This window comes from Odocoileus virginianus, unplaced genomic scaffold (assembly GCF_023699985.2).
Source record: "Odocoileus virginianus isolate 20LAN1187 ecotype Illinois unplaced genomic scaffold, Ovbor_1.2 Unplaced_Scaffold_13, whole genome shotgun sequence".
NCBI classification, from domain to species: Eukaryota; Metazoa; Chordata; class Mammalia; order Artiodactyla; family Cervidae; genus Odocoileus; species Odocoileus virginianus.
Window position 1 is genome coordinate 234,815 of NW_027224275.1, and position 27,704 is coordinate 262,518.

Sequence of the window (27,704 nt, forward strand, 5' to 3'; positions counted from 1 at the left end):
GGACTCTCTAGGTTTCTTGGAATTGTGCGACTATTCCTTTCCCCATTTTAGGGAAGTTTTCAGCTATTATCTCCTTGAGCATTTTCTCATGGCCTTTCTTTTTGTCTTCTTCTTCTGGGACTCCTATGACTCAAATGTTGGGGGCGTTTCACATTGTCCCAGAGGTCCCTGAGGTCGCCCTCATTTCTTTTTATTCTTTTTTATTTTTTCCTCTCTGCTTCATCTATTTCCATCATTTTATCTTCTAACTCACTTATCCTACCTTCTGCCTCCTTTTATTCTACTGTTGGTTCCCTCCAGAGTGTTTTTGATCTCATTTACTGCATTATTCATTTTTAATTGACTATTTTTATTTCTTCCAGGTCCTTGTTAAACATTTCTTGCATCTTCTCAATCCTTGTCTCCAGGCTGTTTATCTGTAACTACATTTTGTTTTCAAGATTTTGGATCTTTTTTTTTTTTTTTTTAGCCACCAAAAGTATTTTAATAAAAGAGGGACAAAATGTTTCAGGAGTAATATAGACTTAATAAAATAAGGTTATTTTCTTTTATGAATTTCTTTGGTGTTATATATCTTTTTTTCTTTTTATTTATTCATTCATTTATTTATTTCATTTATTTTTATTAGTTGGGGGCTAATTACTTTACAGTATTGTAGTGGTTTTTGCCATACGTTGACATGAATTAGCCATGGATTTACATGTATTCCCCATCCCGATCCCCCCTCCCACCTCCCTCTCGACCCAATCCTTTTGGCTCTTCCCAGTGCACCAGGTCTGACACATATATATGGAATTTAGAAAGATGGTAATGATAACCCTATATGCAAAACAGAAAAAGAGACACAGATGTATAGAACAGACTTTTGGACTCTGTGGGAGAAGTCGAGGGTGGGATGTTTCAAGAGAACAGCATAGAAACATGTATATTATCTAGGGTGAAACAGATCACCAGCCCAGGTTGGATGCATTGGATCATTTTTATTATCATTATTCTAAATTCTTTTTCAGGTAGATTCCCTATCTCCTCTTCTTTTGTTTGGCTTGGTGGGCATTTTTCATGTTCCTTTACCTGCTGGGTATTTCTCTGCCTTTTCATCTTATTTAGATTGCTGTGTTTGGGGTGGCCTTTCTGTATTCTGGTAGTCTGTGGTTCCTTTTTATTGTGGAGGTTTCTCCCAGTGGGTGGGGTTGGACGATTGGCTTGTCAAGGTTTCCTGGTTAGGGAAGCTTGTGTCGGTGTTCTGGTGGGTGGAGCTGGATTTCTTCTCTCTGGAGTGCAATGGAGTGTCCAGTAGTGAGTTTTGAGATGGGTCTATGGGTTTGGTGTGACTTTGGGCAGCCTGTATATTGACGCTCAGGGCTATGTTCCTGCATTGCTGGAGAATTTGTGTGGTATGTCTTGCTCTGGGACTTATTGGCTCTTGGGTGGTGGTTGGTTTCAGTGTAGGTATGGAGGCTTTTGAATGATCTCTTATTAATTAATGTTCCCTGTAGTCAGGAGTTCTCTGGTGGTTCTCAGGTTTTGGGCTTAAGCCTCTTGCCTCTGGATTTCAGTCTTATTCTTCCAGTAGCCTCAAGACTTCTCCATCCATACAGCACTGATAATAAAACTTCTAGGTTAATGGTGAAAATATCTGCAGTGAGGGACACCCAGAGAGTTTCACAGAGTTACATGAAGAAGAGGAGAGGGAGGAAGAGATAGAGGTGAGCGGGAGGAGAAAAAGGGGGATTCAAGAGGAGAAAGACAGATCTAGGGAGTACTCTGTTCCCTAAGTGTTCTCCTCAGCCCAGAATACCCACAGAGATTCACAGAATTGGATTGAGAAGAGAAGGGGGAGGGAGGAAATAGAGGTGATCTGGGGAGAAAAAGGAGAGTCAAAAGGGGGAGAGAGTAATCAAACCAGTAATCACACTCCTGAGTAAAAATGGGTACTGAAGGTTGGATTCTTAAATGTCCAAAATTGATATCAAATACTGAAAAACAAAGATTAAAAATCTAGAGTAGAGGTTAGATTCTTAAAAATACAATATTAAAAAAAACAAAACCAAAAAATTTTAGAAATATATATGAAATTCGCTTTAAAAATAGGGTCCCCCCCTTTTTTTTTGCAAGGTTATAAAAATGAAAATTAAGAAGTAATAGAGGAGTAATAGAGGACTTTAAAAAAAAGAAAGAAAAAAATTTTAATTAAAAAAATAATAATAGTAAAAATATATCTAGGAATTTCTCTGGAGCTGTTGCGGGCAGTGTGGGTTCAGTTCAGTTTCAGATAGCTCCTTGTTCCAGCTTACACTTCTCGATATCTATAGGCCCCTTCCAGTGTAGTCGGTGTTAACTACAGGAATTTTAATCTGTTGCACCTGTCACTTCTAAAGCAGTTCCCTTTGTTTATTTGGCTTCTGTTTGCAGGTCTCTACAGTGTCTAATTTCTGCCCTGACACAAGTGGGCGGTGGTGGTCTCTTATTTAGGCTCACTTGTTCATTCGTGCTGTGGGGAGGGAGGAACGCTGCAAACAAATGTCACTGGCATGTGTGGGGAGTACTCGCAGTGTTCCGGCCACACTGGGTTTGCCCCCGCTCACGGTGTGTGTGCTTTCCCCGTCTACACTGCTCAGGCTCCAGGTTGCTCTACAGGGAGTGGGCCCTGAGTTGCGTGCACTTCCCAGGCCCAAGCCACTCAGGTTCAGGTTTTCGGGTACTCCACAAAGGCGCAGACTCGGTTGGGCCTGCGTTTTGTGCCTTCCCTGGTCGGAGCAGCTCAGGGAATCAGGAGCTTGACAAGCGCACTCTCCCCAGGTGCAGCGCGACTTCTCCCCTCCCGTCCCAGCCTCAGTTTCCAGGCGCGCCGGTCCGGTGCGCCTTGTGTCTCTTCTGGGGAGCTGATCTCTGGCTGCGACCCTCCTGGCAGATGTCAACCATCCAGAATCTCAGGAAGTCTTTGGTTAGAAACTGGAAGCCTGTTTGCAGTTTGGTAGGGGATGCCCTCTCTGGGGCCGAGTTTGCCCCTTTCCCCTCCCCCCTGCCTCCTGCCTCCAGCGGGGGATGGGCTGGTCCGCAGCTGGCTAGCTCTTCTCTGGTATTGCTCAGTCCTTCCTTTGTTCTGCGAATGGGCTGGCAGTGCCTTAGGTTAGGGCTTTTCACAGGTTAATTCTCTCTCTCTCTTGCTATCCCACAGTTTAAGTTGCTATCTCAGGTTAGCTCCCTCAGATTGCCCTCAGGGCTTTCAGGCCCGGTCCTTACCTTAAGCAATGCTGCCCGCTCCTCTCTGTTCAGCCTCCACTTGCTGGTGGCAGATGCGAGCATCTGGGATACTTTTCTGCTGGGAGTTGCTTTTAGGCCTGTAATCTGTGGGTTTTATTATTTTTCCTCCCGGTTAAGTTGCCCTCCGAGATTTGAAAACTTCCCCCAGACCTGCTGGTGAGAGGGTTTCCTGGTGTTTGGAAACTTCTTCTATTAGGGTTCCCTTCTCGGGATGGATCTCTGTCCCTAACTCTTTTGTCTCTCTTTTTATCTCTTTTATTTTGTCCTACCTCCTTTTGAAGACAATGGGCTGCTTTTCTGGGTGCCTGATGTCCTCTGCTAGTGATCAGAAGTTGTTTTGTGTAGTTTGCTCAGTGTTCAAATGATCTTTCGATGAATTTGTGGGGGAGAAAGTGGTCTCCCCATCCTATTCCTCTGCCATCTTAGCTCCTCCTCTAAAAATTATTTTTGAGAAAGCTATAAAGAGGATGAGAGAGATAAAATATCATTTGAAGGAGATTCTACAGTTCAGGGGTATTTTGTTTTATTTTTTTATTATTAGTTATAAAGAGACAAACATGTTTAACTGCTGGTGACACGGTTTATCCCAAGAATGCAAAGAAATTTAACCCTAGAAAATAAGGCAGCAACAGAAGGAGTTGAGATGATGTGAATTGTTGCAGGGAGGAGAGGAAATGGTAGCTCCTTCTGACCCCTTTTTCCAACACTGATAGTCTTACTACCTTCATAAGTTTTTGTTGTCAAAGAGCAGGAACTTAGCAGTGGATTGGGAGAAAGCCACTTGGGCCAATGATTTGTTTATTCTGCCTCCCATTGTACCAGTCTTTCTGCTATCTCTGGAGCTCTGGAGAGTGGGTCTTGACCCACTCATACATGTATGACTTGACAGTAAGATTCCAGATGCTCACAACAAAGGGATATTGGGCTGACTACAGACAGCTTGAACAAACATAGGTGTACTTTACTGACTTGGAGCTAGTGCCAGGTTGTTGACATGTGATGGGGACAATATCATATCTCCCTTCCCACATGAGTGAGAGCTTTTGCTAGCGAGAAGGACTTGGAGGCCTTGGCCTTTCTCCTTTTTTGCTCTGGTGAAGGTGTCCTGCAGATCCTTCTGTCTTGCAGAAAACCCTTTCTGTAGATCCTCACTACTTAATGGAGCAACAGATGGGCCTCTCTCTTTTCCGAGTCAAGGGTACTCTAAATGGGGAGAGGGCAGGAATCATGGACTGATTCCACAGTGATCACAGAGCTTCCAGAGATGCCAGTGGAAGGGTCTCCCCCTCTGGCACAAGAGCTACCACCAGTCTCGGTAGGATATCATAATGTGTCTTAATGAAGTCCTTCAATCGTCAAAATGGGATTTGAAGCTCTTGGGTGGAAAGGCCACATATTCTTGGAGTGAGTATGGAGTTGCACATAAATAGGACCACAAGGCCATTAGCTGAGGGACCCTACAAGAAGAAGGAATACATTTTGGCCATCTCATTCACCCATGAAGATTTGCTAGCTCAGAACTAGGCCTCCCACTATCTCTGCTCCACAGAGTCCATTTCGACAGTCCTCATTCTTGACAGGACTCTCAGAATAATTCAGAAATCCTGAGATTCCAAAAGAAGTTTACTTGTAGTTTTGTCAGGGATTTCACTGAAGACTTAAGTCATTCATTTTTAGGTCTAGTCTACTTTGTTCAGGACTCAGCTATGATGGAGTTTACTTGCTTCTCAGTTTTGCTTTTAGCATCCTGGGTGCAGTTAATCTCTCCTTGTAGCTAGCATTGAGTATAAATCTTCAGTGGTGAACCTAGAAACAGCTAGGGGATAAGTTTTGGCTATTAGCCACCATGACTTCTGGAATTTTGGTAGTGCAACCCATTTGAAACAGCAAAGGGGATGTCTTCCCTGTCCCTGAGGGAAAGGGCTGAGAGGAATGTCTGCCTACCTGAATCTCCTTCTGGACACTCTGCCTACACCCACATACCATGAAGGTCTTACTTCAGACAGTGCCAACTACCTCAGATGACAGGTGATTGGCCCAGAGTAGCTGGAAGGACAAATTGGAGTTTTATCCATAGAGAAGATGCAGTTTCTTCCAGAGGCCAAAGAACCCTTCTTTAAGAATGGCAGACACTCTCACTGATGAATGGTAGCATTTTGGAATTTTAATGTATGTTGCTGTCTCCTGTGTCAAGGTTAAAGATGAGGAGGAAGATCTGGTTTCCTCGGTGTGTATGCCCAGAAGTGGTATTGCTGGGTCATATGGCAGTTCTATTTCCAGTTTTTAAAGGAATCTCCACACTGTTCTCCATAGCGGCTGTACTAGTTTGCATTCCCACCAACAGTGTAAGAGGGTTCCCTTTTCTCACCTAGATGTCCATCAGCAGACGAATGGATAAGGAAGCTGTGGTACATATACATCATGGAATATTACTCAGCCATTAAAAAGAATTCATTTGAATCACAAATAATAGAAACAGTAGTGTATGTTAAGAGCTTACTTCATGCTAGGCACTGTGCTGAGCACTTACATAGATCAACCTTTGAATCTACACAGCAATTCTGTGAGAAACAAGTAAAATCTGCACAAAGTATTGAGATAGGAATAAACATTACATTAGGAAGAATAAAAAAAAAAAAAGAATTCATTTGAATCAGTTCTAATGAGATGGATGAAACTGGAGCCCATTATACAGAGTGAAGTAAGCCAGAAAGATAAAGAACATTACAGCATACTAATACATATATATGGAATTTAGAAAGATGGTAATGATAACCCTATATGCAAAACAGAAAAAGAGACACAGATGTACAGAACAGACTTTTGGACTCTGTGGGAGAAGGCAAGGGTGAGATGTTTTGAGAGAACAGCATCGAAACATGTATATTATCTAGGGTGAAACAGATCGCCAGCCCAGGTTGGGTGCATGAGACAAGTGCTCAGGCCTGGTGCATTGGGAAGACCCAGAGGGATCGGGTAGAGAGGGAGGTGGGAGGGAGGATCGGGATGGGGAATACATGTAAATCCATGGCTGATTCATGTCAATGTATAACAAAACCCACTACAATATTGTAAAGTAATTAGCCTCCAACTAATAAAAATAAATGAAAAAAAAAAAAAAGATGAGAAGGAAGAAGAGGAAGCAACATCCATGTGAAGATCAAGGTAAAGTCCCAATGGTTGTTAGTACTACTCAGTGATATATGGTTCACCTCCTTTGGATATATACCAAACTGAACAGCCTGGCTCCTTATAGTTGGGTAAGGGTATTCATTTTAGCTAATGAATTGTGAGTGTGAGTGCTGTGTGTCCTTTTCAAGTGCAACACTGAATCACTAGTGTGAGGACCAACCCCCTTCCCTTACCCTTGCTACAAACATTAGAGAGGTACATGTCACTGAAGCCTCTGTCAGCTTGTTCCTCAGTGGCTGTGATAAGAAGAAACTACTCTGATGACCTGCAATGGACACACAGTATGAGAAAGAAATAAGTCAGTGGGATTTTGGGATTGTTACCACAGTAGCACCCACCTAACCTCCCCCAATTATTGATTTTCCTATAATAAACTGGGATTATATGACCAGCCATCATCTGGTGGTGTGATGGAGTAGAATGTTTTCTACTCATAGGAAAAGAAGGTGATATTAAAGGGAGACTCTCTAAGAAGCTGATTTGTAATTGAAATTGAGAGATCTAAGGTCAAGGATGCAGGACGGCATTCTATTGCCCCAAGTCTTAGCCTGGCTGTTGAAAGAATTTATGTTCAAACTGTGGCCCTTGCTCACCGTACAGTTCCTGAGTTGCTTCTAGACAATTGGATGAAAATTTGTTTGAGTCCCATGAGGAATAGGCCCTTATCCCCCATAACTTGTTTTCTAATCCTCACTTTCTTTTTCTCCCATTTTCCCTATTACTTTTAAACATATCAGTATAAAAATGTGCTTATGTTTGTTAAAAAATAAAATAATCCTGCCTCAGTCCTGTATACCTTACTAATTCCCTTGAGAATCTGATGAAGAAGAGAGCTTGGGAGAGACCTGGATGGGAGAAGTGGCATCGTGGCAGCACCAAGGGGCCCCTGGGAGACCCTTCCAGGGCTCAGAGGAAGCTGAGCCAACATGGGAGCCTGGAAAGAGAACTTTCTGAAAGCCTGGAGAGGTTGTGGCAAGGATCTTTCACCCTGAGAGTTAGGAAAGATGTAAATGAGGAGGGAGACCACATCTCCCTTCTCTTACCCCATATCCCTTAAGGTAGTGGTATAGTTGGTGGGCAGCAAGTGACAGTAGGACCATTCAAGGACCACAGCTCTACTGGGGCCACAGGTCACTTTCAGAACCTGAGTTGTTGGCAAGAAATTATCCAGCAGAGAAGAACTCAGCAGCTAAGGGCAGGCCCCAGAGATACTGTGAAAACTACCCTTCCACCCCCAACTGCATTTTCTCTTTCTATGTGTACCTATGACAACACCAGCTCCCAGCTCCCAGCCCCTTGGGCAGATCACACCTGTCAGGTGTGAATGCACAGCTCTCCTGCTCTGCATTGGGTCACAAAGGATCACAGAGAAGAGAGATTAGGTTAGTGTTCCTATTGCAACTCCAATGTTTCCAACAAAAGGTGCTTGGCAATGGCCACACTGACAAATGTGGGCCATAGTGATGAGCTTCTGCAGAATTAGCAGGATGTTTTCATGTGACTCTGCAGACTTCTAAAAACTTGACCACACCCCTCTTCACACCCTGACAGGGCAGGGCTTTTTTGCCTTTTATTCTGCACATCTACATTGGCAAAGGAGGTGTTTTTATTTTTTTTTAAGTTTCTTTATGAAACCCCCCTGCAATAGAGATAAGTGTTCACATTGTATTTGACACCACAATGACTTGCCATATTTTTAAAATTTTTGTTTTAAATGATTAGAATGAGTTGTGCAAGAGCATAAACAAATTTCAACAGTGCCATCACTATTTTCCCTCCTCTTGAAAACCATGGATTCAGATGTCTTGGGGGATGAGGAGGTGGATATGCAAAGCTGTGGGGAGGCAAAGGTGATGAATGGAAGGCAGAGGTTTCCTGGACCCAGATAGAGGTCACTCCCAACATAACAGACAGGAAACACAATGACTCATAAGCATATTTGCAATTATATATATTTATTTCCTCCTTTTGGCTATTTACAAACCTTTATTTCAGCATATTTTCAGAAACATGAAATTTTATGTTTCTTCATATTTTCCTTTTTAAAAGTGAGGACTCGTCAAGGTTTCTTTCATGCAAAAGAGGTTTCCTCATGCATTATGAGGATGAAGAGGGAACTAGGTCATCTTAAGTGATCTCTGCTGCTTTGGGCCCTTTTGCCAATCAGACCATCCAGGAAGCATGGTTCTTGGTCCTCTTCCTTTCTTGGTTTGCACTGCCTGGGCCTGGCACCACTCCTGAAGACCTGCATGTATGTGGCTTTGCTGTATTTCATCTGCTTCCAGAATAGCACTGCTTTGGCTGCCCTCTGAAGAATTCAATTCTGCTGATGACTGCTGCTGCCAGGGATGCAACCCAGCAAAATATGTTGAGTCATCAGAGGTGACCCTGACCAACTGGGGGTATTTCATAATTGAAGTACATCAGGGAGACACTATAACACCCTCCCCCCTCCCTACCCTGAAAACCCAACACTGATAACAGAGATTTCATATTGATCACAGGACATGATACAACAAACACAAACACACTGCACTTTCAGTAGGACAAGTCACGATTTCCTTTAGTGCTCATCACCACAGCAGGGTACCATGCAGGTGGATAGCTTAGTAAATGCATTCGTTATTTAATAGCTTAAAGGGTTAGCTCATTTATGTACAGAATAAGGAAACCCCATTAGGAATGGCCACAGTCTCAGCAAAACTCAGTTCTAAATATGCAAAGACTTTGCAGCCTTGCTATTAACAAGATGGCATGGATTGTAAGAATACATTTGACAAGCTCCAGTAACAGAGATTGATTGTTAGCTCTGAAAAGGTGTTCCACAGTGGCAGATGGAATGGGCAAGGACTTGGTGGGAATTGTGTCACATATCCCCACAACAAACTGACACCTTAAAGGCACAGAAGTCTCCTTCCCATGGTAGTGGTGGAGAAGGGGTTTTAGGGGGAAAGTTAACGGTAAAAGAAAGTGAAGGGAGGTAGAGTCAAGTCAGGGCTGCTTCATCCCAGACTAAGCTAGATCCTTCCCTCTGCCCAAACTTCAAATTCTCTATCACCACAACACTCTGTGATTGGCTGGGCTGAGAAAGGCTCCATGGGCTGAGCCCCAGGAGCACCCTGCCAGATGCCCTGACTTCCAGGGTTACTTGGTGTGAGGTGAGGAATTGGGAGGGGATGTAGGCAGCCAGCTGGAGGCAGCGAAGGGTGGGGCTCAATTACAATGCTGACGACAGAACACGCACAGAAGGAGACAAGGGGAGGTCTGGCAATGCACAGGCTAAAACGACCAAGTCAATGGCAAACTCAAACGTTCAAGTTTCTGGAAAGGTGTCATTGCCAAACCTCCACTTCACCTGGACACATACTCTCACACTGTGAGTCACAGTAGTTCAACTGCTCTCATTGCAGCACACTAGGGCCAGGTATTCTTTCTTAAGGTATAATAAGATCTAAGATCTATAAGGTACATAGATTTATGGAGATATTTACAAATGGGCTCTCTGCCCTTGCTCTGAAGCCTTCCTGAGCATTTCTGCCAGGTACATCTTAAATCCTTTTTTTGTCCTCACTGCTCCAATCTATCTGTATGATCTCCCATCTCAAATGAACTGCTTGCCTCCTGCAGGGCTCAAAGGCACTCCTGGGTCCTGGAAACCCAAATAGAAATCAATTAACCAATGCTTAAGCCCCAGAAAGCAAGCCTTTCAAATAGCCATGATGGGAGCTTCTGATGTGAGGTCACTGCTCATCCCCCCACCTCTCTGTGAGGGGTGTATCCTTCAAAAACAAAGAGGATATCTTAGACATTCCGGCAGCATCTTTCTTGTTTTTAGCTGTCTTACAAGATTTGTGTGTGTGTGTGTGTGTGTGTGTCTGTATGCAGATATGAGGGTAAATGTGTGATGCTGCATGTGAACATACATGTGTGTGGCTGTGTTTGTGCATTATCTGTGTGTATATATGTACAGACTGCTGAGCACTTCCTACCTCAAGGCACTAAATGATCACTTCCTGAGACTACATTCACATTTTCTGCCTCTTCCATCCAGGAGACAGGAGTGGATTGGAACCGGGAGACCCTGCTCCCTGGGAAAAGGTAATTGAAAAGAAACATTCAGTTAAATAGCCTGGCTAGATACACCCCCCTACCCCTGATGTGGGAAAAGACCAAGAGAATTCTGGTGGTTCCAGAGGGGCCACCTACAGGGAATATATATGCTTTCAGGTGTATTTCCTTTTACACCCATTTCAGATAAATAAACATAGCTTATAAACACATATACATAAGTCATAAGTTTACACACTCTTTCATAGGGGTGCACACACATTTGCATCTACATGTTGTTATATATACAATCTTACACACACCAATATAGACTTACACTGACGTACATAGAACCATACAGCTTCTCAAGTGATTGCATGTGCATGCAGAACTAAACAATGCAGATTGTATGTGATGCAGACAACACCCGGGTATACACAGAAACACAAATATAGGAACACAGTTAACAGTGTAAGTGGCTGAGGAGCTGCAGGAGAAGCTGCCTACATAGGAAGGAGGGACATCAGCTGAGTGCTTCACCAGTCTTGCTCCCCCACCTCCTGTATCAATGAAGTGGAGCTGCTTGGCAAGTTGGCATGCAGCCTACTGCCTTCTTCGCTTAGGAGCCCACTGGGTGGGCAGTGCCCATGTTCAGTGTGCTCAGTTCACACCTATTGGCTGGTCACTGGCTTCTTTCTGCAGCTCCAGGTGCTGTAGAATGAGGTCTGATGCCTGGCACATAAGCAGAACCTGATGGAACACACCCTTTTGTAAAAGAGAGGGGCAAGAGGGGACAGCTTCAGCTGACAGAGTTAAGAGGACAAGCAGAAGGAAGAGCGAGTGGGATGACTCCACCCCTCATTGGATGCATGCCCTCAAGCATGGTACATAAATTCCATTTTTCCCCCTCAGAACACTGGAGACAATGTGCTTTGCCTTCTCTGCCAGACAGGACTCTTGTGAGGGTTTGGCAATGTGATGTGTGGGTGAGTTTGTTGACACTTACTATGCACTAGACAAACAGAAAGAATTATTATCTAGACTCACAACAGTTGTTCATCTGCAATTCTAGATTAGATGGTGAACTTTCCTAACCCTAGTCTTCATTCACCAAGTGCTTGCACTGTGTCTAGTGATGATCAACCCAGCATCTGACCAGGCAGATGTAACTGAGCCCCTATCTTCAAGCATTTTGAAGCAGACACATACACAAGAGAAGTTTCAACCCCTCCAAAGATGCTGGCTCAATCTGAGTAATCTCCAATCCAGCATCATCATGCTCTGCAAGCTCCTGCTGGAAGCATGCTGTCTCACTCATCCTGACATCTCACTCAGCACCCCTACTCACCCACCCTGAACCAGAACACTACACTCAAAATGCAACAGAAGAAATAGTGGGGAAAAGGCACTTTCAGGATCCCCAAGTTCCCTAGAGCCACCCCCTGCACTTGCAAGAGATGGCTAGCCCTTATACAACCCAGTTTGGCTTTCTCTTATGAAACCCTAAGCAGAGGGTGAGCAAGGACCATAATCACTAGGAAGGGAAAAAAAAAACAGAAGAAAAAAAGAATGAAAAAGAAAATTCAACACTTCAATGGGACAGAAAAGTCCCCAGAAATGTTTTTGTACACAGGGCTCGGATACTTCTTGTCCTCCAATCTGGCTCCTCTCTGTCCTGTAAACATTTCCATGTGGCTTTTCTGTCTTAATTAGGTGTTAGAAGTCATTGACAACATGATAGTCTTCAGAAGGAAAAGAAATTCAGTGTGTTCTTTACCTCGAACTCCTTCTCAATCCCTTCCCTTATGGCCAGAATACATCCTTTTCAACTACTCCCCACATCATGTTTATAAAGAAAAAGGTGGAATGGACTCAAGTGCCCAAGAACTATAAAGTAAAATGAAGACAGAAAAGAAGGCAAATGGAACAAAAAGGAACTACGAAAGGAGCACAGCACAGTGTCCCTGCCACTTGGGGACACTAGGGAACTAATAGATATGATACACCCAGTACACAACGTTGAACACCACGAAGGCAAGAGGGAAGAGGAGCCGGGAGCATCGGTCAACCTTAGGGATGTAGTCAGGGTGAAAGAGATCGGAAGAGAACCCTTTACTGAAGGAGCAGCCAGGGCTTGGGGGGAAACTGTCATCAGACTCTGAGTTGCTCTCCTTGTCTCCATCAAAGTCCATAGAATCATCACTATAGAGGCTTCGGGTACTGTCAACTTTACACTTGAGTTGCTTCTCAAGGTCAAGGTAGCCGCTCTCAACAGTGACATCATCAGGTAAGCTATGTATATCATGAAGGGTGTTATAGATCTCCTGCAGCTCATAGGTTGCTTTTTGTTCACGCCTCTGGCCATGGACAAGCAGACGCCTCCTGCTGGGGCCATCATCTTCACTCTCATTGGAGTCAGAGCTCTCTTCAGGGTCTTCTTCTGGGTCATGGGTCTCAGCACAGTCATGGGCCTCAGGATGGTTGCGGATTTCAGTGGGAACAACACTATTGTCAACATCAATACCATTAACTCGAATGCCGTCGTGGTGCACCACCTGCTCTGAGGTGGACGGGAGATCACTCAGGCTTCCTGTGGTGGCCAGAGAGGCCCCATCAGAGAGAGAGGACAGCGAACTGAGGCTTTCTGAGGAGGCCAATGGTGCCTCCTTTGTGAGGGAGGCCAAAGAGCCAAGACTTTCTGGGGTTGCTAGGCCAGCCCACCGTGGGCTGGAGGGAGGAGAGTCAGTTTCATCTTCTAGGTGAACCTGGTCATTGAATGCTGTATGAACAACCACTGTTGGGGAGGGAGGAGAGGGAGGACTTTCCTCGTCAGCATGATTGATGGGCTTGTCCACTGGGTAAACTGCCTCTTCTCCCCGTTGTCTCTTGTGCGCATGGTGCTGAGGAACAGGACCAAGAGCCTGTTAGAATATACAAGGCTGTTAGCATCCAGGGCTGTTGCCGCCCACTCTGGAGTGCTGCATAGTGGGTAGAGGCAAGACCTCCTCTGTGTGTGTGTGTGTGTGTGTGTGTGTGTGCGTGTGTGTGTGTTGTGTGAAGATGAAAGGAGCTATGAAATTCAAAAGGTTCAAGTGCTAATCTTAGGTTTAAGAGGTGCTCAAGGAAAGTGGATTGTCATTCAAAAAGCCAAACCTGCTCTGCCTCTTGGTAGCGGTAGCGCTCCATGACTCTTAGGGCTCTTCTGAGTTGCCTCTGAGAATGCCGGGATCCTCTTCGGTTGTAGAAAAGGTAGTTGATGTAGACATACTCCACCAAGGACAAGAACACAAAGAAGAAGCATACGACCATATAGATGTCAATGGCCTTGATGCAGGAAAATTGGGGGAATTTATCCCGCAAATGTGAGTTGATGGAGTTCAGGATGAGCATCGAAGTCAAACCTATAAACAACACAGCACAGTTAGTTCCCTCAGGAGGCTGAAGTTCTTGCACAAGCCATCAGATCCACATCCCACTGGAAGGGAGCAAAGGCCATCTCTGAGGTCAAGAGGGCCCTTAGCAAAAGGCCTTTAGGCTTTCCTGGCTTAGGACCTTGGCTCAATTGCCCTCTTAGCTTCTTCACCCCCATCTTTAGGCCCAGCCTGTACTTCAACAGTTCAGTGACTTTTGCTCTTAGGATCAAGTCAAGAATCTCCAGCCATGGTTCATAGTGAGTTACACATCTAGCCCCATTTTACCCTATGATGCTTCTTCCCTTTTTTGCCTCCTAGTATATAGGCTTTCCTGTAATCCATCCCTCAGGAGGTTTGGTGAGCACTAAAATATTACACAAATATAAAGGTGTAGTGTACTGTGTGCTCCTAAAGAAGAAGGCTAAAAAGTCTGCCCCAAAGATGGTGAAGGAGAAAGGAGACCAGGGTCTGGGATAGACAGGCATTCTGAAGAGTGGGACCAAATATATTTGGGAGCTTAGGCCCCTCCTTGGTACTGCTCAGAAGTCTTTGATGCTCCCCGTTGTTTAGACATGAAGTTCCAACTGCTTAAAGTGGAATTTGAAGTTATTCCCAAGACAGCCCAGGCTTTCTTCCTGATACTCTCCCCACTTCCCCAGTTTGTGCCCAGGTGAAAGTGTGAAAGTTGCTCAGTCATGTCCGACTCTTTGCGACCCCATGGACTATACAGTCCGTGGAATTCTCCAGACCAGAATACTGGAGTGGGTAGCCTTTCCGCTTCTCCAGGGGATCTTTCCAACCCAGGGATCAAACCCAGGTCTCCCGCATTGTGGGCAGATTCTTTACCAGCTGAGCCACAAGGGAAGCCCAAGAATACTGGAGTGGGTAGCCTATCCCTTCTCCAGTGGATCTTCCCGACCCAGGAATCGAACTGGGGTCTCCTGCATTGCAGGTGGATTCTTTACCAACTGAGCTACCAGGGAAGCCCTAAATACCCTGCAATTTACCCTTTACCTGTAATCAAGCTAGTTCCTCTTTCAGGGAATGCTGGGACTTATGTCTCTGCCTCCCGGAAGTCTTCAAAACCCAGATTGAGCAGTACTTTCCTACTGCAGTTATAGCCAAGAAGACCCAGGTCATTTCTTCCTCTGGACTCTGACTGTGCGTATCTCAGCCTTTCATTAGACATTTGTCAAGGGCAGTTCATCTAGAAGCCCTCTGCTGCTTCACAGGCATTTTGATATGCTTCTTAATCAGTGTTTATTGTGTTCCATTTCTAATGTAAATTTGTGACTTATCCATTCATTTGTGTATCCAGCAAATAGAAATTCTGATAGTTTGGACCCAACATATCAAGATCCCAACCCTGATGAGTTTTGCATCTGTCTCCAATGTTGGTCTCTCTGCTGGGGGTTGGCTGGGCACATGTACAAATGCCTGTTAGTCAGGTCCCATCTTGTTCCCTTGCCTGTGAAGTCAAATACTGCTCCTTACTCTCAACTTTTTTCTGAGCAAGATGAGCCAAGTTCTTCCCTGAGATGGGGACAGGACTTACCGACAGTCACCCTGGCTGCAGAAGATTCATAGTTCATCCAAAATGATATCCAAGAAACAACAGTGGTGAGGACGCTGGGCCAATAGATCTGCACAAGGTAACTGGTGACTTCCCTCTTGACCAGGAACCTCAGGATCAGGCGCACATAGGAACCTGGCCAGGAGACAGACTGGTATTAGGGTGGCAGGGCTGAGGGGATTTTCAGGGTGAAGTACAGGATGGTTGAGGGGAAACCAATGGCCACTTCAGCCTCTACTATCCCAGCCTGGGCAGTCTGCAAACCTGACCCCTTTTGCTGCCTTAAGGCCAGTGACAATGGCACATATTAGCAGGCACATGTGGCACAGCAAGTCTGCTCTCTCTTCCTTCCTTCCTCAGTTGCTCCATGTCAACTAAAGCTGAAATGGGAGAGAGAGGAGATATTTCAAAGGTGCCACAGATGGAGCAGCTGGCCCCGAAAGGGGGCCCGTGGAGTGTTAAACCCAGCCAAGTACTGCTGCACTCATTTCCTCACTAGCAGAAGGTAAGCCTCTGGGACTTCCTGAAGGGGGTTTTGCAAGGTGTCCAGAACAAGAAGGGAATAGAAAGAAGGCAGAAGAGATTCTAGAGGTCAAAGGCAGAGGTCACCAGGAGTTCCCTAGCACACAAAAGGACAAGAGACAGGAGAGAAGGAGGGGGTCAGACCCACCTGTGTAGAAAAACACCTCTTTGGTACTGATCGTCTTTCCCAAGAAGCTGAACTGAGGGATGTGAAGCTTCTCTGTCCCCTGGACGGCATTCCCACTGCCTTCCCAGTAGAGCAGGATGTCGTCAACTGTGTAACCATCTACAGGGGCGAAGTGAGCAGAGTTAAAGGAAGCAGGCACAGGTGACTTCATACCAGAGGAGTTTGTGAAAACCAAAGGACAATTGGAACCCGCAGTTCGTAGTTTTGTGGGTCTGACCCTGGGGCAGCGGGGCATATGAAAAGAGAACTTTCAGTTTCTTATCCAGGAAGGAAAGCAGAGTAGACAGATGTGCCACGAGCTTGTGCACAAAATCCCCAGGGCGTGGCACATTCCCGTATGGGACTATTTCTATCCTGAAGGCTGCCTTCTCCCAGATGCCATATATAAAAATAAATATAATAAATAATAAATATAATAATAAATATAATATAATATATTATAAATATATGTTTATAATATATAATATATAAATATAATATATAAATATAAATAAATATAATATAATAAATATAATAATAAAATATATAAATATATTATATATATTATACACACACACACACACACACACACACACCTCTGTCTGTCTGTCCATCTGTCTGTCTATCTATCTACCTAGGAGAGAAAAGGGCAGGGAGGGAGTAGGGGACATATGCAGTCCCTCTCACTGTCAAGTGCACCTTTGGTTTCCTCATGTCCCCACACCAGGAAGGGAAGAAGGGGCCATGGGAGACAAACGTACAGCTCTCCACCTCCAGCTTGCAGGTCTGCTTGTCCAGAGGGAATTTTTCCAGGTTCATGGAACAAGCTGCTGTGGTGGTGAGCCTGCAGGCAAAAGCAAAAGGAAGGGGAAGGTGAGTGCAGCCCAGGTGAGTAACTGTTCCTGAGAAAAGTGCAGGAGTGGAGTGAGGGAGGCACCCCAAGGACTAGCCCACACTGCCTACATTAAAGCTGGGTTCTCCTCTTCCTGTCTTGTTTCCTTCTTTCTCTTCCCCTCCCTTCCTTCCCTCCAGAGGAAAGATGAGTTGCAGTAAAGATGAGTTGTGTAAGGAAGAGAGAGGAAATCTGTATGTGACAAAGAAACCAAAAAGTGGTGTAGGACTAATACAGATGAGAACAGATGTATGACATGTCAGGAAACCTTGGGGTGTCAGAATGGGAAGGACCCTGGAGGAAACTGATTGCAGAGTCAGAAAGGGGACTTTCTTGCTGAAGAAGCAGCAAGGCTGTTAAGAGGAAACCACGATACTGAAGCAGCTGAAGTGCTAGATCTGATGTATGTGGTGTGCACACACTGATGTAAGCAGCGACCCAGACACACCTTTGGCCATGAGAACTGCCCCTGCAGCACATCCATCTCTGTGCATCTGCTTATGAGTGTATTAAAGTGAAAAAGTGAAAGTGAAGTCGCTCAGTCATGTCCGACTCTTTGTGACCCCATGGACTGTAGCCCACCAGGCTCCTCTGTCCATGGGATTCTCCAGGCAAGAATACTGGAGTGGGTTGCCATTTCCTTCTCCAGGGGATCTTCCCGACCCAGGGATCGAACCCAGGTCTCCCGCATTGCAGGCAGGCGCTTTAACCTCTGAGCCACCAGGGAAGCCCAAGTGTACTAGGGCTTAGCAAATGCCAGTGACTGTAAATGGGCAGGAGGGATTAATATCTCTGAGGTTAGCTATGGAATGAAATTTCAATAGCCATGTGGGAAGTCCTAGAGAAGAATCTGAGGAGGGATCTTGGAAGACCTGGGGCCATGGGAAAAGGGACCAGTGGGGAAGAGGATTTACAAAAGCTTTCTGCAGCCCCAGCTGGGAGCCTCTGGACCCCTCTTTGTCCTGCTCTTCCCAGGTGCCACGCTTGTCTCTTTCAACTCTTAAAGTGACTTCCATTTTGTACAGTAGGTGGTTTGTATGTCTGTGTGTGTGTGTGAAAGAGCTATACCATAGTAGCTACCTGTTGGAGAAATTTTCTGAGATAAATTTATCTGTTACACTTGTCTTACAAGATGGTTTGTAAGAGATGAGTCTGTGAGGAGGGCTTTGGTGACCATCTATTATGTTACAAATAGACCAACGAGGCGTTCCAGGGTGCATACATTGTTTGTACAAAGCCATAGGCAGTAGATGCACAACTGTGCACCCCTGGGCCCCCTGGATGCTGCATAATATATGACCAAAGGCAGAGATTAGTCCTGCCAGGGTGATCCCCAGGTCCCTGGGGAACTCACCGGATGCCATACCGCACTGTTCCATCTGGGTGAAGCTGAAACACACGGTTTTCCACAGTTGCATCATGAACAAAAGCCTCCTTGCTATTTAGAAAGTAGCAGTCAGGGACCCACAACTTCTCAAGCAGCCGATAGTCCAGGGTCAAGTTAAGGTTGGTCTCATGATATGCTAAACGTGGATCTTTCCAGGTCTGATGAAAAAACATCGTAATGGTATAGTCCTGAGGAGAGAAAGATAAATCCCAGTTGTAAGTGGGGGTGTTCAGCTTTCGGTCCTCCGAGTTTGTGTGTGTGTGTGTGTGTGTGTGTGTGTGTGTGCCTGCAGGTATATGAAATTTATCCTAAATATAGACAAGTAATGAAACATGTAAGAATGTTCAATGTAAGGGATAATAAAATGAGCTCCATATAATTAAAATTCAGGTTAAGAAATACAATGTTCCCAATAACTTTCAAGCTTCAGTGTATCCCCTGCAGAACATATTTCCCACATCTCCCAGCAATAATGCATTATCTTAACTTTTAATGGTAATAATTTTGCTTTTTACATTTTTTCTCCATGTTTTCCTAAGTTTTATTGCCTATACATTTCTAAGAAATGTATTGCTTACTTGGACTTATTTATATTTCTTTTCTGAAAGAAATCACACTCTCTGTGTTCAGACCTTGCTTCTTTCACTCAACATTGTGCTTGTGTGTTTGTTCAGCTTGATATTGATAATTAAATTTCATTCACTTGTATTGCTGGATAATATTGCCTTATATGAATATACTATGTATATTACTATGTGATGACACCATACATACCAAAACCACAATGAAATAAGAACTATGAAGCCAAAGTTCCAGTTTATATCCCCACTAAGTGCAGATGAGTGTTCCCAGTGCTCCTGCCTTGCCAATATTGGTTTTGTCTGACTTTTGACTTTTTGCTGGTGCAGGAGGTATGTAACCTGTGGTCTTATTTTGCATTTCACTGATTAATAATAAAGTCAAATATCATTTCATAAGTTTATCTGCTACTTGGATTTCTTCACAAAAGTGAAGTTCCTGTTTGCATTTTCTGATCATTTTTCTATTGTTTTAAAATATTCTTATTAATTCACAGGAATTATGTGTATTTTCAATACCAGTCATTTTTGTTGCAAATATCATAGTCCAATCTGAGTTTTCCTTTCAAACTTTTCATACTGGTTTTGTTTCTTTCTTTTACAAAACTGAAGTGCCAAAAGTTTTGCCTAAAGAGATTATTATTATAGTTGAAGTTAGCAGTATTTATTTTTATAATCTGTGTTTTCTGTGTCTTTTTAAAAAACCTCCTTACCTATCCCAAAGACACTAAAACAATATCTTATATTTTAAAAGCTTCATAGGTCTTTCACTTTTAGATCTATAATACACCTGGATTTATTTTTTATTTCAGGTGGTTGTAGTTTCCGAAACCTATTATGTTCCTCCACGTGGGCTCTGCTGCAGGTCATAGCAACAGGAGTTGGTTTATGACCCTGCTCCTGGTCTCATGTACCTGGTCCCCAGCCCCAAGGCTGGAGCGGACACACTTACCATAGTCACTTCTGAGATCTGCTCAATACTGGAGACGTAGATAGACACTCCCACTGGCACAGGGGCACCTACAATACAGGAAGACACTATTACATTCAAGGTAGGAAAAAGGGTAAAAAACTGCCTGAGTTTGAACCTCACTTTGGCACTTACTAGCTGCGTGACCTTGAAAAAGTTACCTAACCTCTCTGAGCCTCAGTTTCCTCAGAATGGGGATAATGATAGTACTTAGCTCATAGTTAATGCAAGCCAACCACTTAGAGAAGGGCCTGGCTCACAATGTGCTGAAAAGAAAGGGTCAGGCCAAAATAAAGAAAAAATAAGGGGATGAAGCACTCTTTTTCTAAATGTTTTCTGGATAAAAACTCAAGAACAATGAGACCCAAAACAAGATATATGCTGTGCATGAACATATTTGTGTGAGTTCATGTGAATGTGTCTATGTGTGAGTGAATGTGTGTCTTCGTGTGAATGAAGAATGAATGTGTGAGCTGTGTGCATGGGTGGATGGGATCATGTTCACAGATGTGAGTAAATCTATGCATGTATTCATGTGCAGATGAATGTGCCAGTGTGCACATGAGTGTATGTGAGCATGCCTGTGTGAGAAAAATGCATGAGTGTATTTGTGTACTTGAATGTGTTGTGTGTGAATAAATATGTGAACATGTGCATGTATGTAGCAATGCTGTGTGGGAGTGAATTATAAGTATGTTCCTGTGCAAGTGAATGTTTGTGTATTCATGTATGAGAGCATGTGTGACTGTGAATGTATGTGAGCTTGTTAATGCACAAGGCAACGTGTGAACATGGGTGTGTTTGTGAGCTTGTTTGTGTGTGAGTTAATTTGTGGGTGTGTTTGTATATGTGAACATGTTAATGCATGAATATATTCATGTGTGAGTGAATTCATGAATGTTGTTTGTGAGCATGTTTGTGTGTGAGTGAATGTGTGAGCACATTTCTGGGTGAATGAATGTGTCAGCACATGTGTGTATTTGCATATATCATGTGGGAGTGACTATGTAGGTTGTTTGTGTGAGCCTGTTCACTTGTTAATATATTTGTGAGCATGTCCACGTGTGAGTGAATGTATGATTATGTTTGTGTGTGAAAAGTTGTGTTTGGGAATGTAAGTGAACTTATGGGTATGTGACTGTATGTGTGTGTGAGTGAGCATGCTCATTGTGTACATATGTGAATACATTTGTGCATGTGACTTTGTTCATATGCAAGTGAAGTGTGATAAGTGATTATGCTTCTACACTCACACTCATCACACTTATGAGTGTGTGAGTTTATGTATGCATGTTGATGTGCTTGAGAAAACGTTTGAACATGTCCAAGTGAGTATGGTTGAATGTGTGAATGTTTGTGACTGTGTTTGTGTGTGAGTGAACGTGCAACTATGTTGGTGTGCAAGTGAACCCATGAGCATATTCATCTGTGTTAGTGTGTCACTATACACCTATGAGTGAATGTGTGAGCACGTTCATGTATGACGGTGTTTGTGAGTTTGTAAAAATGTGGACATGTTTGTGTGTGAGCATGGGTGAATGTGAGTGTCTTCATATATGTGAATGTCAAACCATGTGTGAATATGTGTCTATGTGTGAGTGAATGAGTGAATTTGAGTATGTTCATGTGAATGAGTACATATGTGAGGGTGTTTGTGTGTATTAATATGTAACCGTGATTGAATCTGTGCATGTGTGTGTCTATGTTTCTGCCTCCTGGCTTTCTTTTTCAGGACTAGGTGTTAGCACTGCCCATCCCAATGTGATAATGGATGTGCAAATATGTCATAAACTATAAAGTACTGTAGAAAAAACATTTTTATTGTTTCCTCATTGACTCAGGACTCCCTCCACCTGGCCCTACAGCTGAACCATTATTCTATGCGTATTATATCGCACTGCTGTTATGGAAACAGGCGTGAGGCTTCCAATTCAGCCTGCTGGCTTCACTGCAGGCTGACTGCCTAGAAACTAAACTATAAAGTGCACTGGGAATCCATGTATGAATGGCACCTAAGAAGTAAATGGGACTCCGTGTGAGGGCATAACCAATTCCAGCGTTCAGAGCTATTGTGAATGATCCCTGGCAAAGTGCTTGTAGTGATAGGGGTTTCTAGAAAGGCAGTTTTTCTTTATTATAGCCTTTCAGGCTCTCTGCATGCCTTTAGAGAAGGATGAAAGCTGTGTTAGGCAGGCAACAAGCCCCAGAAGGGCGGGGCAGCCATCCTCTTGGCCATCTCACTCTAGTGTCAAACCTGTAATCCTGGACCACTCTGTATCACTCAGGCAATCCCATCCTTTACAGCAGAATCCTGGGGATCTGAACCCTAAAGTGCCAGGGCTCTGCTTTGTCCAAAGGCTCCCAGTTAAAGGAGCAAGAGGGAACGTGCAGTCCACATTCCCCTCAGCAAGCCATGAGTCCTGGCCCAGGAGTGCGACCTGAAGAGGACCTGAGATCTTTTTCTAATTTATCCACATAGAGGGAACACCTTATGTGCTAGCAGTGGTCATAATGAGAGCCTAACTAAGATACCACACCCCTACAAGCATAACAGAGGGGAACAAGAAGTTCCAGATAAGGTGTCTAAATGCTGTCTTTGGGGTGATGGTCTCAGCCCCATATCCCATTGTTGTCCCTCCTGATGGACTCAAGAAGACAGAAAAAGTGGGAGGGGGGATAACCACTCCCATCCCTCTTGTGAACTTTGCAACCCCAAGTCTACTTCCTCCCTAGCATCCATCAGAGTACCAGAGGAAGAGGAGGTAACTGAAGGAGTGATGAAGGTGGTCCATTGATCCTTTGCTCCACACCTATGTCATGCCAAGTGACAGGCTAAGCAAAGCTGTTAGGGACCTGCTTCTGCAGCACTCTGGAGCCCCACTTCTCTTGCTCAGAAAGAAGCAGCCTTGTTAACTTTCTCTGGCCCCTCCTATGCCTCCTCTTCATCTTCCTTCTCTTCTCAAGGGAGTAACATCTCCCATTTGAAGCTAACCACAGTTGGGTCATGTCTGGGCATGTGTGCGAAGCCCTGAAACTCTACTTAACTTCAGAATCTGACTCTGTGTACAGTAGGAGTGCTCGGTTACCCCCATCCCTAACCCCCCCTGGCCTTGCTCTCCCATGATTGCCCCCTCCCTCGCATAAAAGAGCCCCAGACGTGGAGCCTGTAGTGCCTCCCTCTGTCTAAATGCTAGAAGATTCTGCCTTGTCCTTGTCCTCCCACCTTCATCTACTCTTTGGCCAAACTGGGGGCCGAGCTTCTATCAGACTTCCCAGGTCTGCATGTCCATGAAGCTTACTGTAATCAAGGAGGTTAGACATCAGGTGTAAACAAATCCAGGTTAGCTCAAAATATGGCGGTGAGGTGCCTTGGAGATCTGTGGGTCAGGAGCACCTGACAACCCCCAGAGGTTGGTCCTTGCTCTGTTCCCTCTGTTCCCTCCCCCTGGCCCTGTGTGCCTGCAGAAATGGCAACCTGAAGCAGTGGGGAGAATGTGCTTGATGTACTTGAATGGCTGCTGGTCAGCCTTTGCTGAAAAACATGAGAATGATGAATAGAGGAAAAAAAATGCAACAGCTACACCCTTGACACCTGACATTCGTTGCTTGGTGCAACTGGTCCAGTGGGGGTGCTGACTGTGCCCTAGCACTTGCCTTCTGTCCTATCCACTCCAACTTCCCAGCCCCTAATGTACACTCACCTTGGATCCGAGGGCTGCACCGCCTTCTGCCCTCACACTTGAAGGAAGCACAGCAGCAAAGAGGATACCAGTCAAGTGCCCCGCCCCCAAACCTTCGGGCGCCAGGCAACCGTGGTCTTAAAGGTGGCTCCTAGGCACATCACAGAGCCCCTAGTGGTCTACCACAAAGGCAATTGCTAACAGCTGTGTGCCCTTGAGGGCGGAGGCATTGTGTATTCAGAAGACCTCTATTCATACAAATGTTCTAATGTGAACACTAGCATCCATTAACCCTTTAGAGTGGGTGTCTAGTTCTACCACCTGCAGGAATGGAAGTGCTTTCTCTGACTTAGCCACCTTGCTTTTTAGCTCTTTCCTGGTTTCCTTTCAGCCAAAATGTGACTAATGTCTATTTAAGGCACCCCTTCTGTTTGTCCTTGGTCTAGGTTTCCTGGGCATCCCCTCAGCCAGAGAATGCTATTCCTATTCTGAGCAGTCCAGGTAGGTGCCTGTCATTTTGTGCTGTGAGATGGCCCATCTCCCTTTCCAAAGCCAGGGGCGGGGTGGGGTGGGGTGAGGGGCTAGGCAACAACAACAGGAGAAATTGATGTATTGATTGATGTATCCTGGAGTTTGTTACTTCAGTTTCTTTGTCATTTCTCATCTCTGTGCTTGAGATCTGAGGTGTGTAGATTTTACTTAGCAGATAAGGCTATCAGAAGTTCCTAAGGTAATCAGGTGGGAGTCATAAAGATCACGCTGACTGCAGTGTGTGCAACAAACTGAACTCAGTGGGAGCTGAAGGCTTGGGGAGGCTGAGCAGAGGCAGCAGAACCTGGGGCCTGGGTGTATGAAGTAAACTAGGCAGAGAAGACCATGCCCTTAGTTTTCAACTAGCTGAATGGGGATAAGTGCCCAGGGTTCAGAGACTGTGTGCACAAGTGGAACGTGTGTCCTCCCCACAGATGGAGCAGAAAACTCTAGCCGGTGAAGCACACCTGGGGTGACGAGCGCTTCTGCAGTCCAGGCAATGTGCTTCAGGCTCAGGCCACTGTACAGGAGTATGGAAGGGGCAGAGAAGTGGGGGAAATGCCGGCAGAAGAGACACAGGCCTGGGACTTGGGGCCTGGGAATGCTCTGCTGGGGTCTCTGGAGGATCAGGAAGTGGGGTTTGCAGAGGCAGAAGGGCCCAGTCCAGAGGAGTGCCCCTGGTCAGCTCACTGGGTGGGGCTGGCTTGCTGTGTCTCAGCTCTAGTACCTGGACGTGTCTTACCTCCAAAATTGGGCCTCAGACGGCCATCATAGTTCGACAGCACTCTGTCCAAAATCTTGTGAACTGTAGCTTCATTTGCACAGTTTTTGCTGGAACAGAGAAGTCATTGGTAGGTATTGGTCATCAGTGAATGCTGCATCACTTCTCAGAAAACAAACAGCAAACAGCACCCCGGGCATCAACTCGCCAGGGCCTTCTTTCCACCTGCACACATGCAGACACGTGCAGTCGATGCAGACATGTGCATCATACATGTACACATGTCTCCCTGCTCCCTTCCCTTCCTCCAGTGAGTCAGCCAGAAGCACAGCAGTGACGCAGACTCTTCTTTCCCCCTCCCCCTCCACAGCCTTTATCCAAAGGGTGGGGCATAAAGACTGGCTTCTTGTTACCAGGCAGAATTGGGGGGATGGGGGGGGAACTGTAAGGGAAGTGGAGAGGAGAGGGTGTGGGCAGGCGTGAGTGCTCACAGAAACCTATTACCTCAAGCCCCCTAAGGAGCCCCACCTTACCATCGGTCTGGATGCACCTTACCCCCTCAGTACCTTCATGAGCTGAGCCCACCAGCCTGCATTCTCCACCTCACTCACTACCTAGGCTGGGGCCAGCATTTTGCTATCACGTCTATCTGAATCTTGTTCTTGTGTACCTCTGTTTCCAAGACTTGGCATGTGACATATGGCACAGACAGAGCCTTGCTCATGTAGCAGAGATTTATGAGCCTCGTCAATCAAACCATTTCTGATCCTTGGGTTTCAGAGCCATCCTCAAAAACACATGCATTTTTGGAGCAGGCATCTCTTTGGCTAAGCATGTGTTTCCAGCCTAGACGTGTTTTGGGTGAGCACATGTAAGTGGACCCAGAGAGCTGGCCTTTCCAGAAGTCTCTGATGCGCCCTTTCAATTCACATAGTCTTTCACTGCGGTCTCTTTTCCCCCAAAGGGGCTTGTGAATGAGATGCTCTGGCATCACTATAACTCTTAGTATCTTTCACGCAGTGACTATAGAAGTCAGCCCCTGCAGATCTTGTGTGTGTGTGTGTGTGTGTGTGTGTGTGTGTGTGTGTGTGTTCACTAGCGCAATCTGGTATCTTGGGTTGAGGACATTGCAGAGCTTTCTGCTGGAACCTTGCCCAACTATCCCCCACCTCCTTTTTCCTCATACATGTTCTTTTCTGGTTTGCCATTTGAAAAATTATTCTCAATCATCTTTTAAAAAAATCTCAATTATCTTTAATGAGAAAATTTCAAAGTGTGCACATGAATGAGTTCCAAATTAAAGCAACGCATTTCTGTGTGTTAAGGACCACACGCACTAGCCATATGCTAGCGCTCAGGACCTGTGGCCATCACAAACACACATTTACATGTGATCTCCACGTAAAGGCTGACTGTTTAACATCTCTTCAGGTATTTGCAGACCCAAACAAACTTGAAATCAAACACCAAGTCTTCAAATGTCTAATTGGAGTCACTACAAAATTGCACCCATCTCAGGCCACACGGGTATATGTTATACAGCCACCAATTGCACTGTCTGGGCTCAGATGAGGTTGAGTCAATAATTTCTGTCTGCGGCATCGAAAAAGGTCCCTCACTGCTCAACACACACATTCATGAATACATGCACGCGCCTCAGGGAATAGAGAAAAAAATCCGGACTCAAACAGGTGTCTCCATAGTTTTGTGAATTTCCCAACACCCTGTACTCCCACCCTCAATCCTACAAGTGCCAAAGGGCGTGACAGGGAAAAGCTGTTAGGGGCTTGGTCCCTGGGGATGGATGGCAGACCTTGGGGGGAGGGCATCCTTCCCCCCAACTCCTGGGGCTGCAGTTAACAGGTGGGCTGAAGCACCAAGGTTCTATCTCGAACGGTCGTCCCTACTCTCAGCCCACCACCCTCCAGGGATCTGGAGGCTGGGCCGGCGCGCCAGGGATCGGCGAGCCCGGGTCCAAGTCTTCCCCAGCCCGCTCCGTCCAAGAGGTCCGAGGCTGCCGCCGGTCCTCTCCTGTCGCCGCCATGCCCCACCTGGCGGCTCCCGCTTACCAGTCGAAGAGGTTCAGGACGACTTCGGGCACGGTGGAGGAGAGCTCTAAGTGGAATTTCGGGGTGGAACTGAGGTCGCTGCCCTCCGCGAGCCAGGTTCTGATGAGCAGCAGAAGCACAGCGGCTCGCAGCATCCCTCGGATGCTCATGGCTGCGCACTCCGGAGCTTGGAAGGCTCGAGAGGTTGCGGTCCGCCGCCGCCGCCGGGGAATGGGACGGAGCGAGCGAGGACAGTGTGGGGCGAGAGGGAGCTGGGGGGTTGCGAGGAGTCGCCTCTAAGGAGACTGCAGCGAGAGTTTAGGGAGCAGGGGGTGTAGGGGTCCGACCGGAGTCCAGAAGCCGGGCTAGTGCCCGACCCGGAGCCTTAGGACGAGCCCGGCGGCTGCAAGGTGCGCTCCGTCTGCAGCCGCTCCAGGCTGCGTCTGGGCACCCAGCCCGGCGCCCGTTGGCTCCGCCCACTCCGACGGTCGCGCTGGTCGAACCAATCCGGCAGGTGCCAAAAGCCGCACAAAAAAGGCGCGCGCTCCAGTCTCCGCCCGCAGCCGGCTCACCGCCCGGCTCCCCGCCCCTTCAGGCCTCCGCAGTCGCGCCCCCGCCAGGCACAGACAGGGGCGGGGCGGGGCCGGCCTGGGGGAGGGGCGGAGCGTCGCTGCCGGAGGGCTGAACGCGCGTCCTCAGCCGGGCACCCGATGGGTCGTG

The 27,704-nt window shown here is 45.9% G+C and overlaps 1 protein-coding gene across 2 annotated transcripts; it reads right to left on the reverse strand.

The window, feature by feature from the left end:
• Positions 1-8,400: 8,400 nt before the first annotated feature.
• Positions 8,401-27,424, reverse strand: GABRQ (gamma-aminobutyric acid type A receptor subunit theta). 2 transcript variants are annotated; one of them, XM_070462766.1, is made up of 9 exons: positions 27,006-27,424; positions 24,958-25,046; positions 19,987-20,054; positions 18,424-18,644; positions 16,939-17,021; positions 16,160-16,297; positions 15,472-15,624; positions 13,657-13,904; positions 8,401-13,403 (listed from the first exon to the last, which is right to left on the reverse strand). In XM_070462766.1, the coding sequence occupies exons 1-9, from the start codon at positions 27,152-27,154 to the stop codon at positions 12,492-12,494; spliced, it is 2,061 nt and encodes a 686-aa protein (XP_070318867.1). In that variant the 5' UTR covers positions 27,155-27,424; the 3' UTR covers positions 8,401-12,491. The 2 variants fall into 2 exon arrangements, with proteins under 2 accessions (XP_070318867.1, XP_070318866.1); XM_070462765.1 differs by having other exon boundaries at positions 8,401-13,424.
• Between the last annotated feature and the right edge of the window lie 280 nt (positions 27,425-27,704).